Consider the following 22,968-nt stretch of genomic DNA (forward strand, 5'->3'; position numbering starts at 1 on the left):
TGTTGACTACCTAAATAGCCCTTTAAATATATAAAAAAGTTGATATTTCTTATATGTTTGACACAGTGAAAAACAGCCTGGGGTCAAATTGACCCCAAAGAACACCGACATTAAACATTGAATGGGGTCAAATTGACCCTAAAGGTAACAGGAGGGTTAAATACCTATTTGGCTTCTTGCACGACAGTCAATCGTGTTTTTATTGTCGCGTGCAGGGTTTCTCTGCATTAGACATTTTTATCCGATAACTGAGTCCAAAAAAGCCAACAGAAACAAAGTACGCAAGGAGAGGAAGCTGACGAGTGAACAGAATGAACTGGAGGAAAAGGAGAACTGAGACAGTGTGTCTCTGCTGTACGTTCACACACCTGAGCCCTGACTCGCTAACGAGGCAGGTGGAGAAGTTGTCCGCACCGAGCTGCTCGGCATCGGAACATCAACATCTGCTCTTGCTAGTTCTGAGAGTGTGGGAGGCGGAGCGAGTGCACCGCGGGCATCGAGGGCCAAATGGCGTCATCGCGGTCCTCGCCGGCTCCTTCAGCTCCACAACAACTGCTTTCATCTCCCCCCCCAAAAAACCAAGACCTTCCTCCGCTCCCACGTCTTCATCAGACTGCTGCTCCCCAGGTGGTCGGCCGAATTCCCATCGCCTCTCCTCGAGTTTTGTGACGTGGGTATTTGGTCCGAGAGTCGGTCGAGTCAAAATGAAAGGTGAAATAGATGATCACCGTATTGGATCAGTTTCAACCTCAGCCGGGCGTTGTGTGGGTTTTACTCGTCATCCATTCATGTGGCCGGTACACACAGACGTCCTCACTTCAGAATCCCATCTCTCCTGGTTTCCCCTGATCGTCTGTCAACCTCTAACCATGCCACCACATCTCTTTAATGGCATCCACTGACACACACACACACACACACACACAAATCATCTCCGTCTGTCTTCTCTGACAAGACGGTCACGTTACACCATAATGTTTCACATCTCTTGATTAAAGCCATAACATTATAACCAGATTCACAGGTTGAAGGCTGGTGGGTTTATAAATGTCAACACACTATTTGTGTGTGTGTTTGTGTGTGTGTGTGTGTCTCACACATACACCACCCTAGCAGCCGGAGGAGGGGAGTGTAATGGTGTCCTGAGCAGATCATGTCTCCTGTCATACTTCCGTCTCGTCCAGATTGATCACCACAGCTGTCAGTGACTCCTTGGGCAAATCAACTCTCTTTACTGTGTGTGTGTGTGTGTAACATGCCATGTTGTATGACACTCAGCTCCACCCTCACTGTGTGCTCTCTGTGTCCTGAATAAAGGGAGGAAGTGTTGCCTCACGCTTTGTGTTCTTCAGAATGACACTGATTAACCCGAGAGGCCCAGCAGGTACAACTAAAGTCGCATATTTATCACTGATTGGTCCAGATGGCGACGTTTATGTCTGATGACATGTAGACTCTCGCTTCGATTCCTTCTGCATGGATAACTAGAATGGGCACTCGGTAGAGCGCATACCTTCGCATATCACAAGATTGGGCATTGAATTATGAACATTTTGGCATTGGTTGCATGCCAATTGAATAACAATTGACCGTGCTATGGTAAAAAGAAGAGTTTGACCTTTCATGACCTTGACCTTTGACCCGACCGATCCCAAAATCAAATCAAATGGTCCCCGGATAATAACCAATCATCTCACCAAATTTCATGCGATTCGGTTTGAAACTTTTTTTGTTATGCGAGGAACACGCATACAAATAAATAAATACACGGCGATCAAAACATAACCGTCCTGCAGTTTATGCTTAACGGCATCGGCCTGCTGAAAACATTACTCTGAGTAAGTGGAGGTCACTGAGTCAATATTCAAAGGTGGGAGGAGCCCGCCAGCAGGTGGCGTGTTGGAGTGGGCTACTTCCTGCCTGACCCCGACGCCGTAGCACGACCTACCAAGACAAACAGGCTAGTCCCGGAATAACGCTCCGGCACAGCGCTATCAGGACGCACAGCTTTTTCCTCCCCGCTATCATCCACACAATGCAGAGGAAGTGTGTATGCGTGAGTGTGTGTGGTGGGTGTGAGTGAGGCTGCCTTCTGATTGTATTTATTTTAGTGTAGACGATGTGAACTTTTGCTTCTTCTGTATTTTTGCATAATTATTTTTCACTTCTAATCAACGACGGCAGAGAGCTTTTTTACGCGTCTGCTTCTTTTTTGTGTGTCTGAAGCTGGATTTGAATCGAGGTGCCATTGAGTCCGACTGATGCTGTCGGATGGACGCGGTCGGCTTTTAATCAGCTGGTCAATAAGAGCCTCAAGCTCTGTCATTTGACAGATTTCAGTCATTACCTTCACATTGAAAATGCGGAAGGTTATGTTTTGATCGCCGTGTATTTATGTATTTATTTATTTATTTGTATGCGTGTTACTCGCATAACTCAAAAAGTATTAAACCGAATCGCATGAAATTTGGTGGGATGATTGGTTATTATCCGGGGACCATTTGATTAGATTTTGGGATCGATCGGGTCAAAGGTCAAGGCCATGAAAAGGTCAAACTATTCTTGAATCGCATGCAATTTGGTGGGATGGTTGGTTATTATCTGGGGACCATTTGATTAGATTTTGGGATCGATCGGGTCAAAGGTCAAGGTCATGAAAAGGTCAAAATCTTCTTTTTACCAATTTCTATCCAATTGGCATGCAACTAATGCCAACATTTTCATAATTCAATGCCCAATCTTGTGATATGCGAAGGTATGCACTCTACCGAGTGCCCGTTCTAGTTTCCTCTGCAGCAGTTCTCAGGGCGTCGCGATCAGATGGACGGCGGCTCCAATGAAACAAAGCGCTCTGTTCTTGTGCTCGGCTCAGCCGCTATCAGGAACCGCATGTGAGAACAGAGATATGAGAATACATACGGTGTGATTCATGAAGCACCGAGAACACGCAGGAAGGGGTCCGTGTTCCTCAGCAGGAAGCAGTTAGTTACAGCAGAACTCATTGCAGTGTCATAATGACCAGGGTTCGTACGGTCATGGAAAACCTGGACAAGTCATGGAATTTTAAAATGGTCATTTCCAGGCCTGGAAAAGTCATGGAAAAAAATTTAAATCATCAAAGTTTTGGAAAAGTCATGGAAATTTGTTATAATCACATGTTCATTTACGCCGAGTTTGAAACAATTAATATATTTTTTAAAGAAAGACGCTCAAAATATAAGCCGGCGTACGCTCTCAATACGCAACATTTTCTAAATTGTTCATGTTTATACCGAGATTTCAGTTTGGCCATGGAAATTTGGTTTAAAGTCATGGAATAGTCATGGAATAGTCATGGAAAAGTCCTGGAAATCCATTGGTCAAAATGTGTAAGAACCCTGTATGACATTATTGAATGTAAGACGGCGCTCATGTAAACACTGTAATGTGATTATGTGTGTGTGATGATGGTCACGTGACCAGTGTAGTGCCTGTGATGTGTTAACGTGTTGCATCGCTTTGTTCGTGGTACAAAAGCTCAGATTACATGTGTGTGTTGTCTTTGAGCTTCCTGTTAATGTGGTTATGGCGGCGTATGTATCGCCGGAGGAGGATACAAAGTCAAATGAGCCAATGTTTGGCTGGATGGAGTGAATGTATTTGTAGCTCACAAATATGATATAATATATATTCTGTTTGATTGGCAGATTACAACCATGCGTAGACTGAACCGCCAACCGCTGACCAAGTTCATTCTCTCCAAACCAGTAAATCAAAACATGTCTCATTCAAGTTTCTTTTTATTGCGACATTTCAACGGTTCTCTTCAAATTGAATGGAAACAGAGCGTTAGTTGTTTTAAAACACTGTCGCATGTCAGCAGTAATGAAGGCCACTCATAGTAGTGCGTGCGTGGTAGGTATATGGAAAACCATATCCATCAAAATAAACTTGTGCATGAACAAACACAGAGATGTCTACATTCACACACACACACACACACACACACACACACTGACCCTCCTGGCCTCCCACTATCTATGTTCCCCCAATTAATCTCTCTCTCTCTCTCTCTCTCTCTCTCTCTCTCTCTCTCGTATCCAGCTGATGAGTTGCTGGTAGTTTCGCGGCTCGAGGACGGAGACGACCCACTGCTCTGTCTCCTTTAATTATACTGGGAAGAATGACAATGGAGTCTGAGTTTGCTTTGCAGTTCTCTTTGTTTTGTCATCAATATGTATGGCTTCATTATATCTTCACTGTCAGACAAATATATATATATATATATATATGAATACTGTGGAAAAAAAGGTAATTCAGGAACAGTTTGCCGTGATGGGTTTTAAAGTAGAGGAATTCTTCTGAAGGCTTGGTACCAGATCTAGTTGAGTCTCCACAGTCCCTCCTTCAGGTGGATGTTTTTGTCCGTCTCTTTGGTCCCATTCTCGTGAACTCAGCGTCTCAGGATCGTCTGGGGAGACGAACATCAACCTGGACTCGAGAAAGAGCTGATTAGATTTGGGCGGTCGAAGGTCAAAGGTCACCGCGACCTCACAAAACACATAACTCAAGAATTTCTAAAATGATGAAGTGATGACGAGTTATTCTCGTCTAAGTTGTGTGTTGCTGGCTAGTTTGTTCCTAACGTGTGCTCTGAAATATTCACACGCTTGGTTCTACACGTCAGGTAGAGGGTGGAAGTCGGCGCATCGCCTGCATGTAGCTGTGAATGTAAGTGTGACTAAATAATTCAAAATACTCGTGTTATTACCTTCGCATTGAAAATGCGGAAGGTTATGTTTTGATCGCCGTGTATTTATTTATTTATTTGTATGCGTGTTCCTCGCTTAACACAACAAGTTTTAAACCGAATCGCATGAAATTTGGTGGGATGATTGGTTATTATCCGGGGATCATTTGATTAGATTGTGGGATCAATCGGGTGAAAGGTCAAGGTCATGGCCATGGAAAGGTCAAAATCTTCTTTTTACCATAGCACGGTCAATTTGTATCCAATTGGCATGCAACTAATGCCAAAATGTTCATAATTCAATGCCCAATCTTGTGATATGCGAAGGTATGCGCTCTACCGAGTGACCATTCTAGTTATGAATGCAAAGCACATGAAATAATGTAAAATTGATTATGTTGAGTGTTTGTTCTGTAAGCTGGAAGTAAATCTGCGTTTGAATGCGTGGCGACTCACGACCAGAACCAGGGATGTGAACAGATAACGAGCTCCGGCCCGATCCCAACGACAGCCAACGTCTTCGAGACACTCGGCAGGTTCCTCCTCACGCAGCCTCCGTCCGGTTTCACCACATCAGTCGTGCAGTGAAGGATGAAGATTCACTCGTGTTGCAAAGCTGTTGTTTTCATCTAATGATGTGGTATTGAAGTCGGTGGTTCCCACAACGCTTTCTCCTCCTTGTAAGAAAGGCTGAGCTCCCCCACCTCCTTACAGGTTATACATCGGTTAACAAAACACTCAATTTAAATCAAGTGATCAAGCCTCTTCTTTATCAAGTCAACTTTCTTTCATAAATATAACTCGTCAATTTCTGTGCAAGCACAACAATGAAAAATATCTTTTGAAATATCTTTATACACATTTGTATTTGTATTATGATTTAAGTTAAACATCCTCAGAGCAGACAGGCATATATTATTTGTATTGTTACCTTCGCATTGAAAATGCGGAAGGTTATGTTTTGATCGCCGTGTATTTGTGTGTGTGCGTGCGTGTTATTCGCATAAGTCAAAAAGTATTAAACCGAATCGCATGAAATTTGGTGGGATGATTAGATATTATCCGGCGACCATTTGATTAGATTTTGGGATCGATCGGGTCAAAGGTCAAGGTCATGAAAAGGTCAAAATCTTCTTTTAATCGCATGAAATTTGGTGGGATGATTGGTTATTATCTGGGGACCATTTGATTAGATTTTGGGATTGATTGGGTCAAAGGTCAAGGTCATGAAAAGGCCAAAATGTGGCTGCGGCGAAGGTATGCGCTCTACCGAGTGCCCGTTCTAGTTGTTGTTATAATCTTTATTTTTTTATTCTCAGCCACCTTTTCAGAAATCTGTTCACTCCTACTGCTCCACAGCTTTTATTCACACTTAGTTTATTCACCAACATTATTATTGATACATTCATGTTTATGGTTCAAATATGATCTTATTTACATTGTTCCGTGTTTACAGAGTTGTGTCGTTGTTGTTCATTCATGACTCATTGAGCTGCTCACACACTTTAGCCCAGACAGCCGCACACGTGACCACCTGAACCATGGAAGGAAGCGAGCTTCTTGTGGGCAGGAAAATGAGAAGAGAGAGGGGATGGAGTGAGAGGAAAGGGAGTGAGAGAGGGGATGGAGTGAGAGAGGAGATGGAGTGAGAGAGGGGATGGAGTGAGAGGGGAAAGGGAGTGAGAGGAGATGGAGTGAGAGAGGAAATGGAGTGAGAGGGGATGGAGTGAGAGAGGAAATGGAGTGAGAGGGGATGGAGTGAGAGAGGAAAGGGAGAGAGAGGGGATGGAGTGAGAGAGGAAAGGGAGTGAGAGGAGATGGAGTGAGAGAGGGGATGGAGTGAGGGGATGGAGTGAGAGAGGAAATGGAGTGAGAGGGGATGGAGTGAGAGGGGATGGAGTGAGAGGGGATGGAGTGAGAGGGGATGGAGTGAGAGGGGATGGAGTGAGAGGGGATGGAGTGAGAGGAGATGGAGGAGAGGAAAGGGTGTCATGATCTGGAGTTTGTGTCTCGTTTTGTGTCTTGTTTTGAAGTCCTCGTGTCGTCTGTCTCCCTGTGATTGTCTGCCCTGGTCCTGATTGTTTCCTTCTGTGTGATTGCTGGCCCCGCCCTCATTGTGTTCACCTGTGTCTCGTTCCCCGTTGTCCAATCACCTCCGCCTGCCTGTGTATGTAAACCCTGTTCGTCTCATTCCCAGGGTGGCTTCGTTCCGTTTGGTCCGCGTTTTTGTCGTCCTGTTTAGTTTGTTGGAATAAATATTGTTTTTTGCGGAACTTATGTCGGCATTTGGGTCCTCTCTCGCTGCGACATCCGTGACAAGTCATGACAAAGGGAGTGAGAGGGGAAAGGGAGTGATAAAGGAGATGGAGTGAGAGAGGAGATGGAGCGTTTCCCTTTGTGCCGGAAAGCGTGTGGAACCCTTGAATGTCATCTTCTTGGCGTCTTGGCACACGTGAAACTTCTCTACGCCGACATCCATCTCCAGTAAATATGAACAAACGGATTATTTCATCTAAACCCCGATTGGTGCTCTCCTCCCACTTTGATGATGTGGTGAAACGGGGATCAGCCGTCCCGTGAGTAGTTTATCTCCGAGAGAGAGACGGCGTGACGTCTCCACCCGGCCCCCAGAGGGAGGACAACGCCGCTAATCACCCAGATTACATCGTCTCTGTCTTTTATCCTTCCTATTCTCATCCGTTCATCTTTTATCAGGCGTATGAACCAATGCATTAAAATGTGGACGTGGGGGGAGGGACCGGCAAACGACTTGCCGAAGACGTTCTCATTTTCCATCTTCACTGATGTTAGCAGTTTCCTCAAAGAGGCTGATAACGCTCCCGGAGGAGGCGACCGGCCGCTCCACCCATCTTCTTCTCAGCAGTGAGGTCGCTAGTGGAAGTCAAACCCCCATCAAAGGCTGCGGGGAGGCCTGGAGAAGTAAACGGGCTCAATCGGAAGTGTTTCCTGTAATTAGGAGATTTGCACATGTACAGAAACATAAACTCAGCTATCTTTTCTTCAAGGGGAAGCGATCCGCCTCTGTTCTGCTCGCAGACCGCCAGCCGACTCGTGTGTGCAGTCCACGCTCTGAGGTTCATACTCTCACCCGAGGAAATGGATCTCATCAACGCTGCTCGAGCCCCGGCGAGTACAGAGAGAGTCCTGAAGTCCATTAGAACTACACTCACAATGGAGTTGTGCTTCTGTTTGTCACTGAATTGACCTACTCATGCAGGAATGTGTGCTTTGACTGTTACTGTCAATAACAACGAAACGGCCCGATGGGGTCGGGCGTTACTCGCCATCTCATTGTTACCTTCGCATTGAAAATGTATTTATTTGTATGCGTTTTACACGCATAACTCAAAAAGTATTAAACCGAATCGCTTGAAATTTGGTGGAATGATTGGTTATTATCCGGGGACCATTTGATTAGATTTTGGGATCAATCTGGTCAAAGGTCAAGGTCAACAACTTATTTTTGCCACAGTCAATTTCTATCCAATTGGCATGCAACTAATGCCAAAATGTTCATAATTCAATGCCCAATATTATGATATGCGAAGGTATGCGCTCTACTGAGTGCCCGTTCTAGTTTTATTATTGCTGAGTTGTTTATCTTCAAGGAAATATGATGTAACAGTGTGTGTAATAGGAGGAATGCTGGTTGGGTCACAAACACAGGAGACCTTTGTTTGACTCTTACTATTGTTACGTCACATTGTTACGTTGTCGTTTAAACAATAACCATCATTATTTTCTTCATCTTAACATAAAGTAGTTTTGTCCCTTAAACGGCCCCGGGCCAACGCCACTGCAAGATTTATCATTTTACCATTGTTCATATACGTAAAAAAACAAAGATCATTGACTACATTTTTATGTTACGTTTTCAAACAAACAAAAGCAATAGATATCATAGTCTCTGTGTCAACAACTGTGTTGAGTATGCAGCGATGCCGCAGCTAATGACATAACAACTCAGCCGCCGGTTGTCACAGTAACACAACACGCTTTACGGCTCAGGAGCTTTTCAGGAGCTCAGCAGTCAGAAAGTGAAGGATTTGAAACGGAGGAGAGAGCTGTACCCCAGCACCCGACACAGCCACACAGTGTTCAAAGCGCACCTGTACACTATATATGCGTATTATTTTTGGGGTTGGGTGGTTCGGGATGCCATGACAACCTATTTAGTTTGAATGGGTGCTGTGGTTTTTTTCAAATTGGAAAGCAATGCCTGAAGCAGACAATATTTCCAAATGCACCCTTCCCCTATTGTAAAGGTATTTATTTATTTTTAACAAATGCACACTGACCTATAAAAGCCACCATGGTACATCTTGTTAAACCAGACTCAGTGAAACTGCCCCATCACGTCCAGAGAGACCCATCCAGGCCTCATTACTCCCTCTTCTCTCCCCACGAAGGGAACCGGCTCCCATCGGCCCCGCCATCAGGCACCATGGGATATTTAAAGCCAATCGTCACGAAGATTCAGACGTCCGAGTGGATTTCAGACCTGACCCGTCAGGAAAGATTAAGCCTCACTGACCAAATGAAGAGTGGAGAGAGCACGTTGTGAGCGTGACCTTGTTAATTTCTCTATTTATGCCTCCAGTTCCCATCTCCCCACACATTCATTCATCTTTTCCTCTGGTGGGGCGAACGCTCATCAGAGGATGGATTTCTGTCAGGAAAGCTTCTTAAAGCAGCACTTGGCAAGATTTTTTATGAGAGGGGGAAGAAAAAAATACACCCGTCTGATCAGTTTGAATCATGTCCCATCTGCACTAATGAGGAGCTGAACATTTGGCCCATTTTCCCAAAAGTGAAATGAGGACGTCTGGGTGGTACCTGCTGGGAAGTCTTGTCCAGGTCACACATTCCAGATTTAGAACAAAGTCCGACCTTTTTCTCGTCCACAATAGTGCGTAAGCCCCACGCAGTGCTGGACTCAAGCAACACATGAACCTCCAAAGTCATTTTAGTCCCACAAGGAACACAAAAATATATATATACACTAATTAGCTTTCTTTCCAGTAGTTGGACAAGCATATTGATACCATTCTATCTGACAAATCTGAAGCTATCTTGCCATGAGACAGTTAGCTCAGCACAAAGACAGGGAGCACAGCACATTAAAAAAAAACCAACGTTCTTTGTGCACACTTTGTTTTTAATTAACAACGTATCCAGTGGTTCACCGAAGCGTTCAGTGGCAAGTGGGTTGCGAAATGAAGAGGTGTTTCTCCCAAGATGCACTGCATTCATTCTAATTACATCTCTGCAGACGTTCACCTCCTACTCGCTGTGGCTTTCAGAATACGAGTCTTTGCGTTGTGTGGTCTCTCAGAACATGGTCCTCGTCCCAGAGACTTGTATTCTCCGTCAGTGTACAGCCGGTCCTCCACCCTTCTCCTGGAGTCCGTTACCGGCTTACTGCAACCATCAGAGAGCCGCTCCACTGTGGCTCAGTGCGTTGATGTCTACGCCTCTTTCTGGCTTCTCTGCATGTCCACTGATCCATCCATCAGGTCGCACCTCTCCAAGAGGTCTGCTTCTCACTGCCGCAGCAAATCTGCTGAAAGGCTCTTAAGAGACCTTTTTTCCCTCCATCCATCTCCTTCCTCACCTCTGTCGATAGCGTAATGACTCCACTGGCGTCACTCTTTATTAGAAACAATGTTCATGGCTGACACTTATCAGCTCCAATCCGTCTCCACAGAGACGGAGGAACTGATACCTACACCTGCTCCCTGTGGAGATCTCTTTACGTGGTGCATTGCTGCCGGTCTAATTTCAGCTGTGCAGAGAAAACACAAGAGGTGTCCATCAAAGTAGTCGTCGGTCTTACAGCTGGATCGTTCATAGAACCCGGGGGGAAAAACAGATTGAAAACAGGTTTTTTTTTTTACATTATCCTGTTGTATATTGCATACATGCTTTAAAGTGTCTTCATGCTTTAGTGATGAACCCTGTGAGACGGATCAGACCGGACTGCCTGGAGGAGAGGGCGACGGGTCAGATCAGTGAGAGATAAGGAGAAGACCAGGGGGGAGGTCACGGAGGGTGATGGAGAAGCGCGTGTGTGTGTGTGTGCACACTTCACCCTCTGCTCTACTCCCTCTGTGATATCATCTGTTATCATAGTGAGGGACAGAGACGTTGGCTCAGATGAACGCTCTGTGACCAACCACAAGATCCAAAATCTAAATCATTGAGTTTAATGTCAAATACATTTGAATTAGAAGTAAAAATGAATGAATTGAACAAATTAATAAATAAAAACAATAAACAGTAATACAAACTGTAGTAAATGATCCAAACCTGGACATTGCTTTTACAAAAAAGTGTAGACATAAAAGTGCAGAATAAGCATTTTCACGTGTTTCTGTGCACACGTGTTTTGGCTCTCTGCTGCCCTGCTCTGGCCAAACATGCGCACTACATTTCCCTCTGTAGTTCATCTTCTTTGTATTTCGTTGAGCTCCTAATTTGACCTTGTGATGCTAAATACAGGAATCAACGAGATATTCCAGCTATTAGAGATCAGCTGCAGTACTGAGATGAATCCAAGTCAAACTAATTACTGCATCACCACCTGATTTCGGTCATTTCTATTGGGCCTGGAGTTAATTAAATGAATACAGAGGTGACATATTTGGACATTATTATAAAAAGCTTATTTTTGTTCTTCAAAGAGAACTCTGCACTGCTGTAGCATTTTTTTTTTATTAAATGTGCTCTCATTTCAACGTCACATGAAGTCTCACATAATTCCCTTCGATCAACTCTGAGAGGCGAAACACGGCGAGCTCTGTGGACATGTTGTTTTTCTGCACTGAGTGTGTTGTGGACCTTTGAGGACTTCACCCCCACACACATGCATGGATATCCTCCATCGTTGGTTTCATTTCATGCTTGACTTTCAATGCATAGTAGACATGATGCTATTCCACTTTGTTTGTGTATTTTGGGGATTTTTAGTTACGACAGAGGGTTATAGATTATTAGAAACATGTCGGGTAAGTCACAAAGAAGCATAATCCTGTAGTAAATACGTAAACAATGCAGGTTTGTTGTCGGGGAATGACATGTTTAAGACACCAGGTTGGGAGACTTGGCATGCCATCAGCGCCACAAGCAGTTAAAACACTACCGGAGATATGTATCTAGAAATGTTGATGTGGAACATATTTCTGGTTCAGAAACGTTTATATTCCACATATCCATGTAGAAGGCCAACATTGTACTGTCGCCACTGGACTCTCAGCCCAGATCCTTGACATAGTCCATCCGTCTGCTTAGTGATTTTATATTGTTCACAATATTTCTATTATTGAAGTGGTATATAAATAAAGTTTCATTCACAATGTTTGTTGTCATCGTTAGGAATGATCTGACGGTCTGATCATATGGACGTGTGTGTGTGTGCTCGTGACATTTTTCGTCTAGTTTGCAGCAGGTGGATGACGAATGACCAAACGACATGACGCAAAGTAATCAGATGTGTTCAGCTTCACGTCGAGTGTGTGTGAAGGCCCGTTTCTCAGGTCTCCTCTCTTCCCTCCCCCTCCCTCCATCCAGGCATCTGGGCCAAGATCGAGATGCCCCAACAGAGCATGGAAGTGGTCGAGGGTCAGATGGTGGTGCTGAGGGCCACGTACAGCTCGGTGCCCGGCAACGACCTGAGCACCAACACCATCGTCTGGAACTTTGTCTCCAACAGCACACAGCTGGTAAGGAGGCCCGCGGGAGACGCTGCATAGGGGGGGGGGGGGGGGGGGGCATGAATCAGCAGCCCCGGGGAATCTTTTACGTTGCCCTCCGTGGCTATAATATCTGGGATTACAGTTGTGTTCTTCTTTTGTTAATCTTGCAAAGATTAACTCTTCCTTTGGTAAACCCTTTGGAAATGAAACAAGACAAACCGGCCGGAGCTTTTGACGTTGTATATTAGTTCTCCCCCGCTTTAATAAACCACGCTGTAGGTTTTGTGCGGTCGGAAATTATGAGGATGAACGTGTTTCCCCAAATCAGATCATTTATGTGGAAAAACATAAAAATGAAGTCGAGGGGTTTTGTGTAACAAGCCCAGCTTTTCCCCTGTGCCCAGACGGCCATCAGTGTCTCGCTCTGCTGTTGTTTGTAGCCAAACAGATGAATAAAAAGAACAAACTCTCTAACGCAAAGCCAATCCTCGATGCACATCCGTCCCCCAGCGTGGGCAGTCCAGCCGATATGAGGTCGTCCACTCTCATAGAGGAACGAGTGAGCTGAACAAAAGATGAAAACAAGTTCAGTTATTTACAAACTAAGTGGCTTTTCCTGTTAGGTGTCCCACGTCTCCCCAACTCGCCTCCGTGCACTCACTAATAACAAGGTGTGGACTCAATTAGCATTAAAGTTTCAGAGAAACTAAACTGGTTGTTACATCCGGATATGAATCGTTTTTAAAGCTTCGTTTCTGACCCAGTTACTGTTGTCATGATCTGGAGTTTGTGTCGTTTTGTGTCTTGTTTTGAAGTCCTCGTGTCGTCTGTCTCCCTGTGATTGTCTGCCCTGGTCCTGATTGTTTCCTTCTGTGTGATTGCTGGCCCCGCCCTCATTGTGTTCACCTGTGTCGTTACCCGTTGTCCAATCACCTCCGCCTGCCTGTGTATGTAAACCCTGTTCGTCTCATTCCCAGGGTGGCTTCGTACTGTTTGGTCCGCGTTTTTGTCGTCCTGTCTAGTTTGTTGGATTAAATATTGTTTTTTACAGAAGTTATGTCGGCATTTGGGTCCTGTCTCGCTGCGACATCCGTGACACCTCATGACAACTGTATGTTTTTCAACCAGCCGTTAGGACTTCTGGTTGTGATGCTATCAAGGAGCTACATCAGGGTCACATGACTTCACATCAGCGCCAGTGTCCTAGTGAAGACGTTCAGTCGCCTCATTTAGAATCGTGTTAAAGACACGTAAAATCTTCTGAACTCACCCGACGGGTTTTATGTCTACACAACTTTCTATTCTCATCAGCTCGTTTGTGTCGACCACAGACCTTATTAAAAAAACTCTGGCGTTGAAACGAGGGAACCTGGGCTTTAGGACTTATTCCTGCAGCACTCTGCTACGACTCAGCCACAAGCCCACCGGTCCCTACAGAGGATGCTAATCTTTAGAAATTGGTCACACAACATACAGTTTTGTATTTGTAAAATAATCGCCCAAAACACTCCAGTTTTGAGCATTCTTCAAGGCAGAGTGCATAATGCTATTACTTCCAGCAGGGCTTTGGTGCTGTAGAAGCTGTGTGACTTTGTGTGTGTGTGTGTCCATGGCGATGAAGGAAGTGGTGGAACCGGGCCACCAATGGGCAGGACGTGACTCTCTGACTTATCAGCGGAGAACAAATTGTGTTCCATGTGACCCGGCCGACTCTGTACTGCATTCATCCAAATGTTTGAAAAAACAATCACCGTGTTCTGGGCAGGATTAAATTCTGACCCGGGGTGACCGCCACACACGCGCTCCGTCACACAGCGGCGGCTCTTGAGCGCCCTCTTCTGTCCACGTCTGACTTTGGCTCCTCTGTGGTCAGATCATCTCCTACACCAAAGACTCCATGAGCGTGGGCAGCTCCCAGTTTAAGGGCCGCGTGGGCTTCTCCTCCAGCATGCCCTCCCGCAGCGTGTCCCTGTACATCAACAACACCCAGGAGTCGGACTCGGGACGCTACCTCTGCCAGGTCATCATGCCCGGTAATCCCGGCTTCACTTCTGAGCTCCGCCTGGACGTGAAGGGTAAGAGCCGCCTCCTGCTTCGTGCGCCTCAGCTCGCCTGCGGTGCATTTTTAACAACTTCTAACATTTAATTATGATCCGGATTCTAACAAAATAATCCCCTCTGAATCCTCTCGCCTCAGTCCCTCCCGGGGTTCCCAAGTGCTCTCTGTCAGGGAAGCCGGTGCTGAAGGGGAACGTGACTCTGAGCTGCGAAACCAGCGCCGGGAAACCCGTCCCTCTGTACAAGTGGAAGAAAACCAGTCCCACTTCGGAGGTCTTCTTCTCTCCCATGCTCAGTGAGTGGAGACGTGTACCTGCTCCTGTTGAGCAACTATTGAATTGTCTGGGTATTTTGCATGATTTTAATTCTATAAACCTGTGAACAGTAATGTGAGAAGCTAATTTAATCCTAATTGCATGTGATTGACGGCCCTGCGTGGAGAGGTTATGAAACTTATTGTTCAGATTTATACTCTCGCTACGAGTCACCCAACTCAGCAGCTTCTCCATTATGTATGCCAGATTAACGTGATGTCATCACTGTAGCAGATATTTAAACGGGTGATTGGTTGGAAGGGAATACGTCAAGTTTCAGGGAAATCGACTTTTTCTCTCGCTTGCCAAGAGTTAAATGAGTGCATTTATTTACATTTATATTTTTGACCTCTGGCTCACTGTTTCCAGGCCCAATGCTAAGCTAAGCGCCTGCGGTACGTAGCTGGATATTTAACAGACAGATATTCATTTAAATTCAGTTTATTATATTTGATATTGTCACGACGGGATTAGGGTGGACCCAAATGCACGACTCAGGAGACAGATAATGCTGATAAAGATCCTTTACTGAAAGTGTTGTCAGGAACGGAACAGACCGAATAAACAAACACACTGTGGAACGCTCAAGGGCTTGGTCTGAGAAACACAAGACAATCTGGCAGAGGACAAGTGAGGGAACCTAAGTAGACAGGGACTAATTAGGGAATGGACAACAGGTGAGATGGGCATGAAGACCAGGTGAAGGTAATGAGGGACTAACGAGGGAGTGACCAGAGGCAGGTGAAGGGAGTTGGATTGACGAGATGGGAAGCAGGATCTGGAATGACATGATAGTTAGTGACAGGATGAAAACAAATAATACAAAAAGGAATGTGTGGAGCTAAACTGTTACAGATATAGCCCAATATCACAAATTGCAAATTTGCCTCAAAGGGCTTTACAATCTGTACACATACGACATCAGATATGAGAGTGGTATCAATCTTCTCATCCAACTCTCGGTAATAACAAGCATATTTACACGGCATAGTGGGCACATAACAGCTGAAGCAAGGAATACTTATGAAGCATGAATTACCATCCAAAGAGTATATTTCCGGATAATAAAATGAAGCATATCCATAACGTCGAAAGTATTCTGTGTCAAAGCATTGGCTGATTTTGTGCTGTCATGCGTGTTCATGTGCACGTGGAATAATGTGCATGTCTGCTGTTTTCAGACGAGAAGACCGGCACTCTGAAGCTGAGCAACCTGAGCAGCAACATGTCGGGGAAGTACGTGTGCGCGGCCAGCAACTCAGCGGGATCCGAGAGCTGCTTCATCAACCTGGAGATCGTCAGCTGTACGTAGAACGTCACCGCGCACCACAACGCATCGGCGTCTGATTCATTTGCGTGTTTATTTGTCGTGAAGCCAGACGTTCCCAGTCCAGTCCTGTCTTGACTCATCTGAGAGAAACGCGTTCCACGAGCTGTGGCGCCGCTCTGGTGACATGTCATCGCTGTGTGTCCCATGACTCTTCCTGTAGCCACCAATGTGGGGATGATCGTCGGCGCCACATTGGGCGCTGCGGTTGGCTTGATCGTCCTCATCCTCCTCCTCGTCTGCCTCGTTTTCCTGTTGAAGAGGCGGAGAGACAACGAGGACGACATGGCCAACGAAATCAAGTGAGTTCATGAGGACGACCTCCAAGAAGCCTTCGTCACATGTTGCATCATGACACACTTGTGCTCATACATGTGCGCATGTATGTACTCAGACATGTGCTCAGACATGTGCTCATACATGTGCTCATATGTGCACATGTATGTGCTCAGACATGTGCTCATATATGTGCTCATACATGTGCTCATATATGTGCACATGTATGTGCTCATATATGTGCTCAGACATGTGCTCATACATGGGCTCATATATGTGCACACATATGTGCTCAGACATGTGCTCATACATGGGCTCATATATGTGCACATATATGTGCACATGTATGTGCTCATACATGTGCTCATACATGTGCTCATATATGTGCTCATATGTGCTCATACATGTGCTCATATATGTGCTCATACATGTGCTCATATATGTGCTCATACATGTGCTCATATATGTGCACATGTATGTGCTCATATATGTGCTCAGACATGTGCTCATACATGGGCTCATACATGTGCTCATACATGTGCTCATACATGTGCTCATACATGTGCTCATACATGTGCACATATATGTGCTCATACATGGGCTCATACATGGGCTCATACATGTGCTCATATATGTGCTCATACATGTGCTCATGTATGTGCTCATACATGTGCACATATATGTGCTCATACATGGGCTCATATGTGCACATGTATGTGCTCATACATGGGCTCAAATGTCGAATGAAGCCAAGGTAACTGACTCTGTGTCCCCCCCCCCCCCCAGGGAGGACGCTCAGGCTCCCAAGCGTGTGTCCTGGGCGAAGAGCGGCATGGGTTCAGACATCATCTCCAAGAACGGCACCCTGTCCTCCATCGCCTCCAGCCCGCACCACAGAGAGCCGTCCCACGACCACGACCACCACCACCTGCATCAGTACCCCCAGCGCGCGCCCTCAGACACCGCCTCCATCATCACCGCCACGGGCAGCATGGCCGGCTACCGGCCGCCCCACCACCACGGGGCCTCCACCCCCACCCACTACGGCGACAACAACAGCGCCGCCGCCACGCTGCCGCGCGGACAGGCCGCCTCCTCCGAGGGCGGCGCCAACGGGAGCGCCCTGGCCGGGCCGGAGCGCTACACCCAGCTGCCCCAGGCCCAGCTGCAGCACCAGGCCACGCCCTCCCCGCCGCCGCTGCCCACCTCCACGGTCACGGCCTCCAACATCGTCCGCATGGGAGGGGTGCCCATCATGGTGCCTGCGCAGAACCAGGCCGGATCTCTGGTCTAACGCCTGCTGCGCTGGCCCAACAGCTGTCCACCAACCAAACAGTCCCAGAGGGTCAGCTGCTCTCAGCAGAATTACAGTCCGGACACAACGTCCAGCTCGCTGCGAGAAGCTCAGCGAGACGTTCAGACACAGACTGTTTCCTCGCTTTAAGTATACTCAATTCTTTTATAGTGTGTATGCACCGCATACATTGCAATGTATATAATATATAATTGTCATACATACATTTGTTCAGTATCTTATTTTCTACCTTATCAATGCATTTCTATTTTATTTGTGGTATTTCTTGTTCTTCAAATGTTGCTTTTTAAAGTGCATATGTATTTACTAATTCCACCAAGTGAACAGCAGGGGGACCGTCCCCTCATGGGGGAACGTTCGGATGTGATGAAGAGGGGGATGCAGATACTTCAAAACCACCGACACGAGGAATATTCCAGACCAAATGGGTTGAAGCTCACTGTATGTTGCTGGTGAAGAACTGGGTGAGAAATATGACGATGTTTGTTTTTATTGAGAATATTTCTGCAGCAGAAAGAAAGACAAAACAGCATTATAGATATGATCATGTTTGGCATTGCAAAGTATTTTAATCCTTCTTGTTTTGGCTTTATTTCTGTCGGTTGTTCATCTTATAAAATGCTCTCAGACGCGTTTCTTTAAACACAGATTAGCAGAAGCTTCTTATAATATTGAGCACTCTTCAGAACTGCAGTGGGGTGACTTTTCTAAAAACACAAGTCCACACTATTTTTAAAGTTGCCTGCCAAATTGAAATTGTAAATATGATATTTATTTTTTGATAGATGTGGAGCTTATTGTTGGCCACAGCCGGCATGGAGCGTATAACAGAGGTCACATGTTACGCTGAACCAAAGACAGACGGTGGGACGTCTCATTAGAGAGTTCACGAGGTCAGAGACGGACCTCCTCATGACACCGAGATAATCTGAGAGTTTAAGACTCTCTGATCTGCACCGGGAGAAGATGGAGGAGTCGGCGTTCCTCCAAAGGGGAACGTTACAGGTGGAGGTGGTGAAAAGAAAAAGAAACATTCTCGTTCATAGACATCATAATAAAACTTTCCCAGTTGATCATTTACAGAAAATGACCGTAAACAGACATACATTAAATGTTTTGGCCACGCTTTTAGTAATAAAATGTGAAATAAATCAGACTATAAATGACATGAACAAACCCCTCCGTAAAAACCCTCAGAATACCGAGAGGAATGAAACGTCAGAGGTGCTGAAGTGAGATTTATAGATCAGAGTTATTGAGTTATTGATGTTTATTAAATTACAATATGAAGACTACAGCTAAATATGGTCAAATATATACTTCTCCAGTTGATTACTGAAATTAAGACACAGAGTTTTCTATGATTATGTTACAATGTAAAAATTATAAATCTACAGACACAAAGAGACAAAGTCGTGAAGAGAAAGTGTCTTTAGGATGATTTATTTCCTCTAGTCTCTCCATCAACCCGTACATGACAAATTTGTAAAGAACTCAGCATATACTCAAAGATATGTTTGCTTAATATGATCGAACCAAATAATAACTGAGTTTTAGCAACAGAGCTGTAGTTTCTATTGAAAAATAAATAGAAAATAGTTGATGTATTGCGCTGCTCTTTGCTCAGTCAGCACTTCTGAATGGGAACAGCTGTTCGCTCCTGACACACAGGAGACAGCGTCACTCAGGATGAGTTGAGACTCCTTGTCTCAGAGTCGTTGATGCTGAAGGTCCCTGAACGCAACATCAACGTTTAACAAGTTTGGCAACAATACGCAGGCATCCAAGAGATATCTTTAACCGTGGCTTTGATATTTGTTCTTATTCTGAGCGCATTAATGTCCCACCAATGGCTGATGAACTATCAGGTGTCTGCTGATCGAGACCATGCTGTCTATTCTGCTGGATGTCGTTACACTGGAGCCGGCGTGGAATAATCCTCAAAGGAGTCATTTGAAACGTGATGGTTGTTCGAGCGTCTTTTTGACAGGACGATTCCAGTCAGTCTTGTTTGCATTGTTTTATTTATGCATTAAAACAACAGACGGAGTTCACGTGGGAAGCTGGCCGTGGGGAGGAAATCAGTTTCTACATTATGTCGACATGATGAACGTTAAAATGTATTCAAGAAATGCCTTTATTTTTATATCGTGATGATGTGTAAGAGCATGTGAGCTGCAGGCCGTGATGGATTGTACAACAGCAGGACATGGATGTGCACTTGTATCCTCCATATTTATGTTCATGGAAAATGCTTTGTATGACATTTTCAATTAAAAGAGAAATGATGAATTGTGCGTTGGTGTTTTTCAACAGAGCTTCCAAGATGACCCACGCAAATTATTCATTCATATTCCGTGTAACAAGCCCGCAACAAGTATTTTCTAATTTACATTATTAGTAAAACAATTGTATTTATAAGCATTTTTTTTAAAATTGAAAACCAATCGTGAAATAGTTTCTATTGTAATGTAACTATCCTAATTGATTTCACATTCTACTCGTATATTATATCCATTCAAGTTGCTTTTAGTTGCACATCTCCAGAATTCGTCCTGAGATTTAAGTTGGACCACCAGAGGGAAGCAAATGGACAGGAGCAGCGGTGGAGAACCCTCACAGCCAATCAGAGGAGACTACCGTGGTGCGAAGTGATGGAATCTGCATTCTGCTCTGTGACGGTGATGGACGGTCCGTGGACCGTGTACGTAATGTTATTTTGTTTTTTCGTTTCATTCCAAATACGGAATACGGAAATCACGTGGTTTTTTCGTTTTCCGTTTGAAAACCAAAAACGGAATACCACCTCCTTATTTCGTTTCTGCCGTCTGAAACCAAAAACGACAGAACGGAAGTGCTTAAAATGAAGTCAAAATCAAAGCCAGTGATACATATTCGTATTAACCTTAGAAGAATATTAATGAATCAATATAAAGAATAAATAATTAAACGGGGATATTGTAACGATGCAAACACATAGCAGGGTAACGTTAGAAGAATAAAGAATTAAACCTGGATATGTTAGCGACAGTGGTGACGACGGGAAGTTTAATATTCATGTAGCCTACACAGCAAGAATCACCTTCTCACTTAATCGTTGCATTGTTTGATGCAACACAGTTCCTAATGTAGATTAATCAAAGTAATGTTTCTGTGCAGAGTTGTTGTTGTACTATATTTCCACCTCATTCTGCTGCTTCTGGGCCAACACTGCAGAGCCTGTGTGTACGCAGAGTAAACGGTTCACCTTTATACCGCTAGATGGCAGTATACCTGTTATTGATACATATGTATTTAATGCCGTTTATTTCCTCTGATATTTATGTTCATGGTTAATTTCCAGCATAGTTGTATACATCATGTATTTACTTGTTTTATTTGGGTCATTTTGGAACAAAACATTCCCACATGGAAGAGTGAGGATATGATGACCACGAGGCAATACATATTGACAATTGAAAAATTGAAAAATAAAGAGACAGTTGAGTTTTTCTTATTAAGCAGCGTTCAGTTAGCACCCAGTCACAGCACCACCTGTGCTTCACCTGTAACCTTCATTACTACATCATCATTACATCAACGGTTAATGGGGACGTTTTTGTTTTGTTTTTCGTTTACTGTTTATATGCATGTGTGTATGTATAGTGTGTGTGTTTATATGTATATATGTGTGTATATGTATATGTATATGTAGTATGTGTGTGTATATATATATCTTTGAAATAAGTTTTTCGAGACATAAGTTAGGCACTTATAAGCTCGTTAGCTTCAGCCTCGACCTTTCCAGCCACTTTCTTCTTTTGTTGAATTATGATTGTTGTATATTTTGCTGATCGAAATAAACTAAATCATCAAAAACATGTAACCTGTTCTATTGTGACTCTGCTGTCAGTGTCTTTACTCTCCACATCACATCATCATCATGTAGTACTTTGGTCTCCAGAAGGATGGAGCTCTGTGTTGTGTGTGAACATGTTCTGAGGAGCTGACTACATGAGTTATTGTATCAGAGTGAAACATGGAGAGCACAGCTCCTCACATCTCTAACATGTCTCACATAGTTAGATAAGCCATATTCATTGTATTTGTACACACTTAAAGCTGATTCTTGCTGTGTTTATGAATATTTAACTTCCTGTAGTCACCACTGTCGCTAATGTGGTATTGTTCAATGTTACGCATAACAGTTGATTGACATGTATGTTTATCCAATAGGAAGCCCTATGTTGGTAGGCTGTGGACCAATAGGATGAGGGAGTGAATGTTGGGGGCGAGGGTCAGATACATAGTGAGCTGGGGAATAAACATGTCAACTTCAGTACACAGTTTGTCTCACGCGCATTACTAAGCGAACTCGACATGGTGTCAGAAGTGCTGTGTAGCTAAAGCAGGATATGTAACAGTTGTACTACTGTAGGGACGTCGGTCAAAGTTCGGAAGAAGAGTTCGGTGAAGTTTGATGAGTGATAACGAGCAGGACGGGGAGGCAGCTAACGTCAGCATGGCGGCTAACACACCCAGCGCTACGTTTAACATCCAGCCGCCGGAGCCCTTTGATTTTTCCAAGCCGAACGACTGGACAAAATGGATTCGAATTTGAGAGATTCCGTCAGGCAAGCAACCTGTCAGCAAGCTCCGAAGTCAACCAGGTGAACACCTTGATATACTGCATGGGAGATGACGCAGATGACGTCTTGAGAGGCTTAAAACTAAGCGCTCCAGACCAGCAAGTATACGCAAAAGTGAGAGATGGATTTGAATCTTTCTTCATTGTTAGAAAGAACATTGTATATGAGCGCGCGCGTTTTAACATGCGCAAACAGGAGGCAAATGAAACAGTGGACGTTTTTGTAACTGCCTTACACGCATTAGCAGAACACTGCAATTATGGGACATTGCATGACGAGCTAATCAGAGATCGCTGAACAATCTTCAGCCACTCACACTGGTCCTTGAGATGTCGATGAGGCCTTTGAGTCCATCTTTTGAACAGGTCCAGACCTTCCCATTACAGATTAAAATGAAATTGTACAGACTTTGGAAGATGCCAAATAGAAGTGTTTATTCAAAAAAGAACATATTTCTCCCTTTAGAACTCTAAACATTTGAAGAAAAGAAAAAACATCTGGCCAGGGGCTAGAACCAATTAAAAAGCACAGACAATAACAACTTTAGACACACAAAAAACATCAGCGACAATTTCTCCTTGAGATGTCGATATGAGGCTGACGGTT

General features: G+C 44.5%; 1 protein-coding gene across 1 annotated transcript in view; it reads left to right on the forward strand.

The window, feature by feature from the left end:
* Window positions 1–20,026, forward strand: part of esama (endothelial cell adhesion molecule a) — a 60,679-nt gene extending 40,653 nt beyond the window's left edge. The window contains exons 2-7 of the mRNA XM_056411488.1: window positions 12,320–12,471; window positions 14,318–14,519; window positions 14,642–14,797; window positions 15,998–16,120; window positions 16,307–16,445; window positions 17,206–20,026. Coding sequence (XP_056267463.1) covers window positions 12,320–12,471; window positions 14,318–14,519; window positions 14,642–14,797; window positions 15,998–16,120; window positions 16,307–16,445; window positions 17,206–17,713 — 1,280 coding nt within the window. The 3' untranslated portion in view covers window positions 17,714–20,026. The remainder of the gene's footprint in view (window positions 1–12,319; window positions 12,472–14,317; window positions 14,520–14,641; window positions 14,798–15,997; window positions 16,121–16,306; window positions 16,446–17,205) is intronic.
* Window positions 20,027–22,968: the final 2,942 nt, after the last annotated feature.

Source organism: Pseudoliparis swirei, chromosome 3 (assembly GCF_029220125.1).
Source record: "Pseudoliparis swirei isolate HS2019 ecotype Mariana Trench chromosome 3, NWPU_hadal_v1, whole genome shotgun sequence".
NCBI lineage: Eukaryota > Metazoa > Chordata > Actinopteri > Perciformes > Liparidae > Pseudoliparis > Pseudoliparis swirei.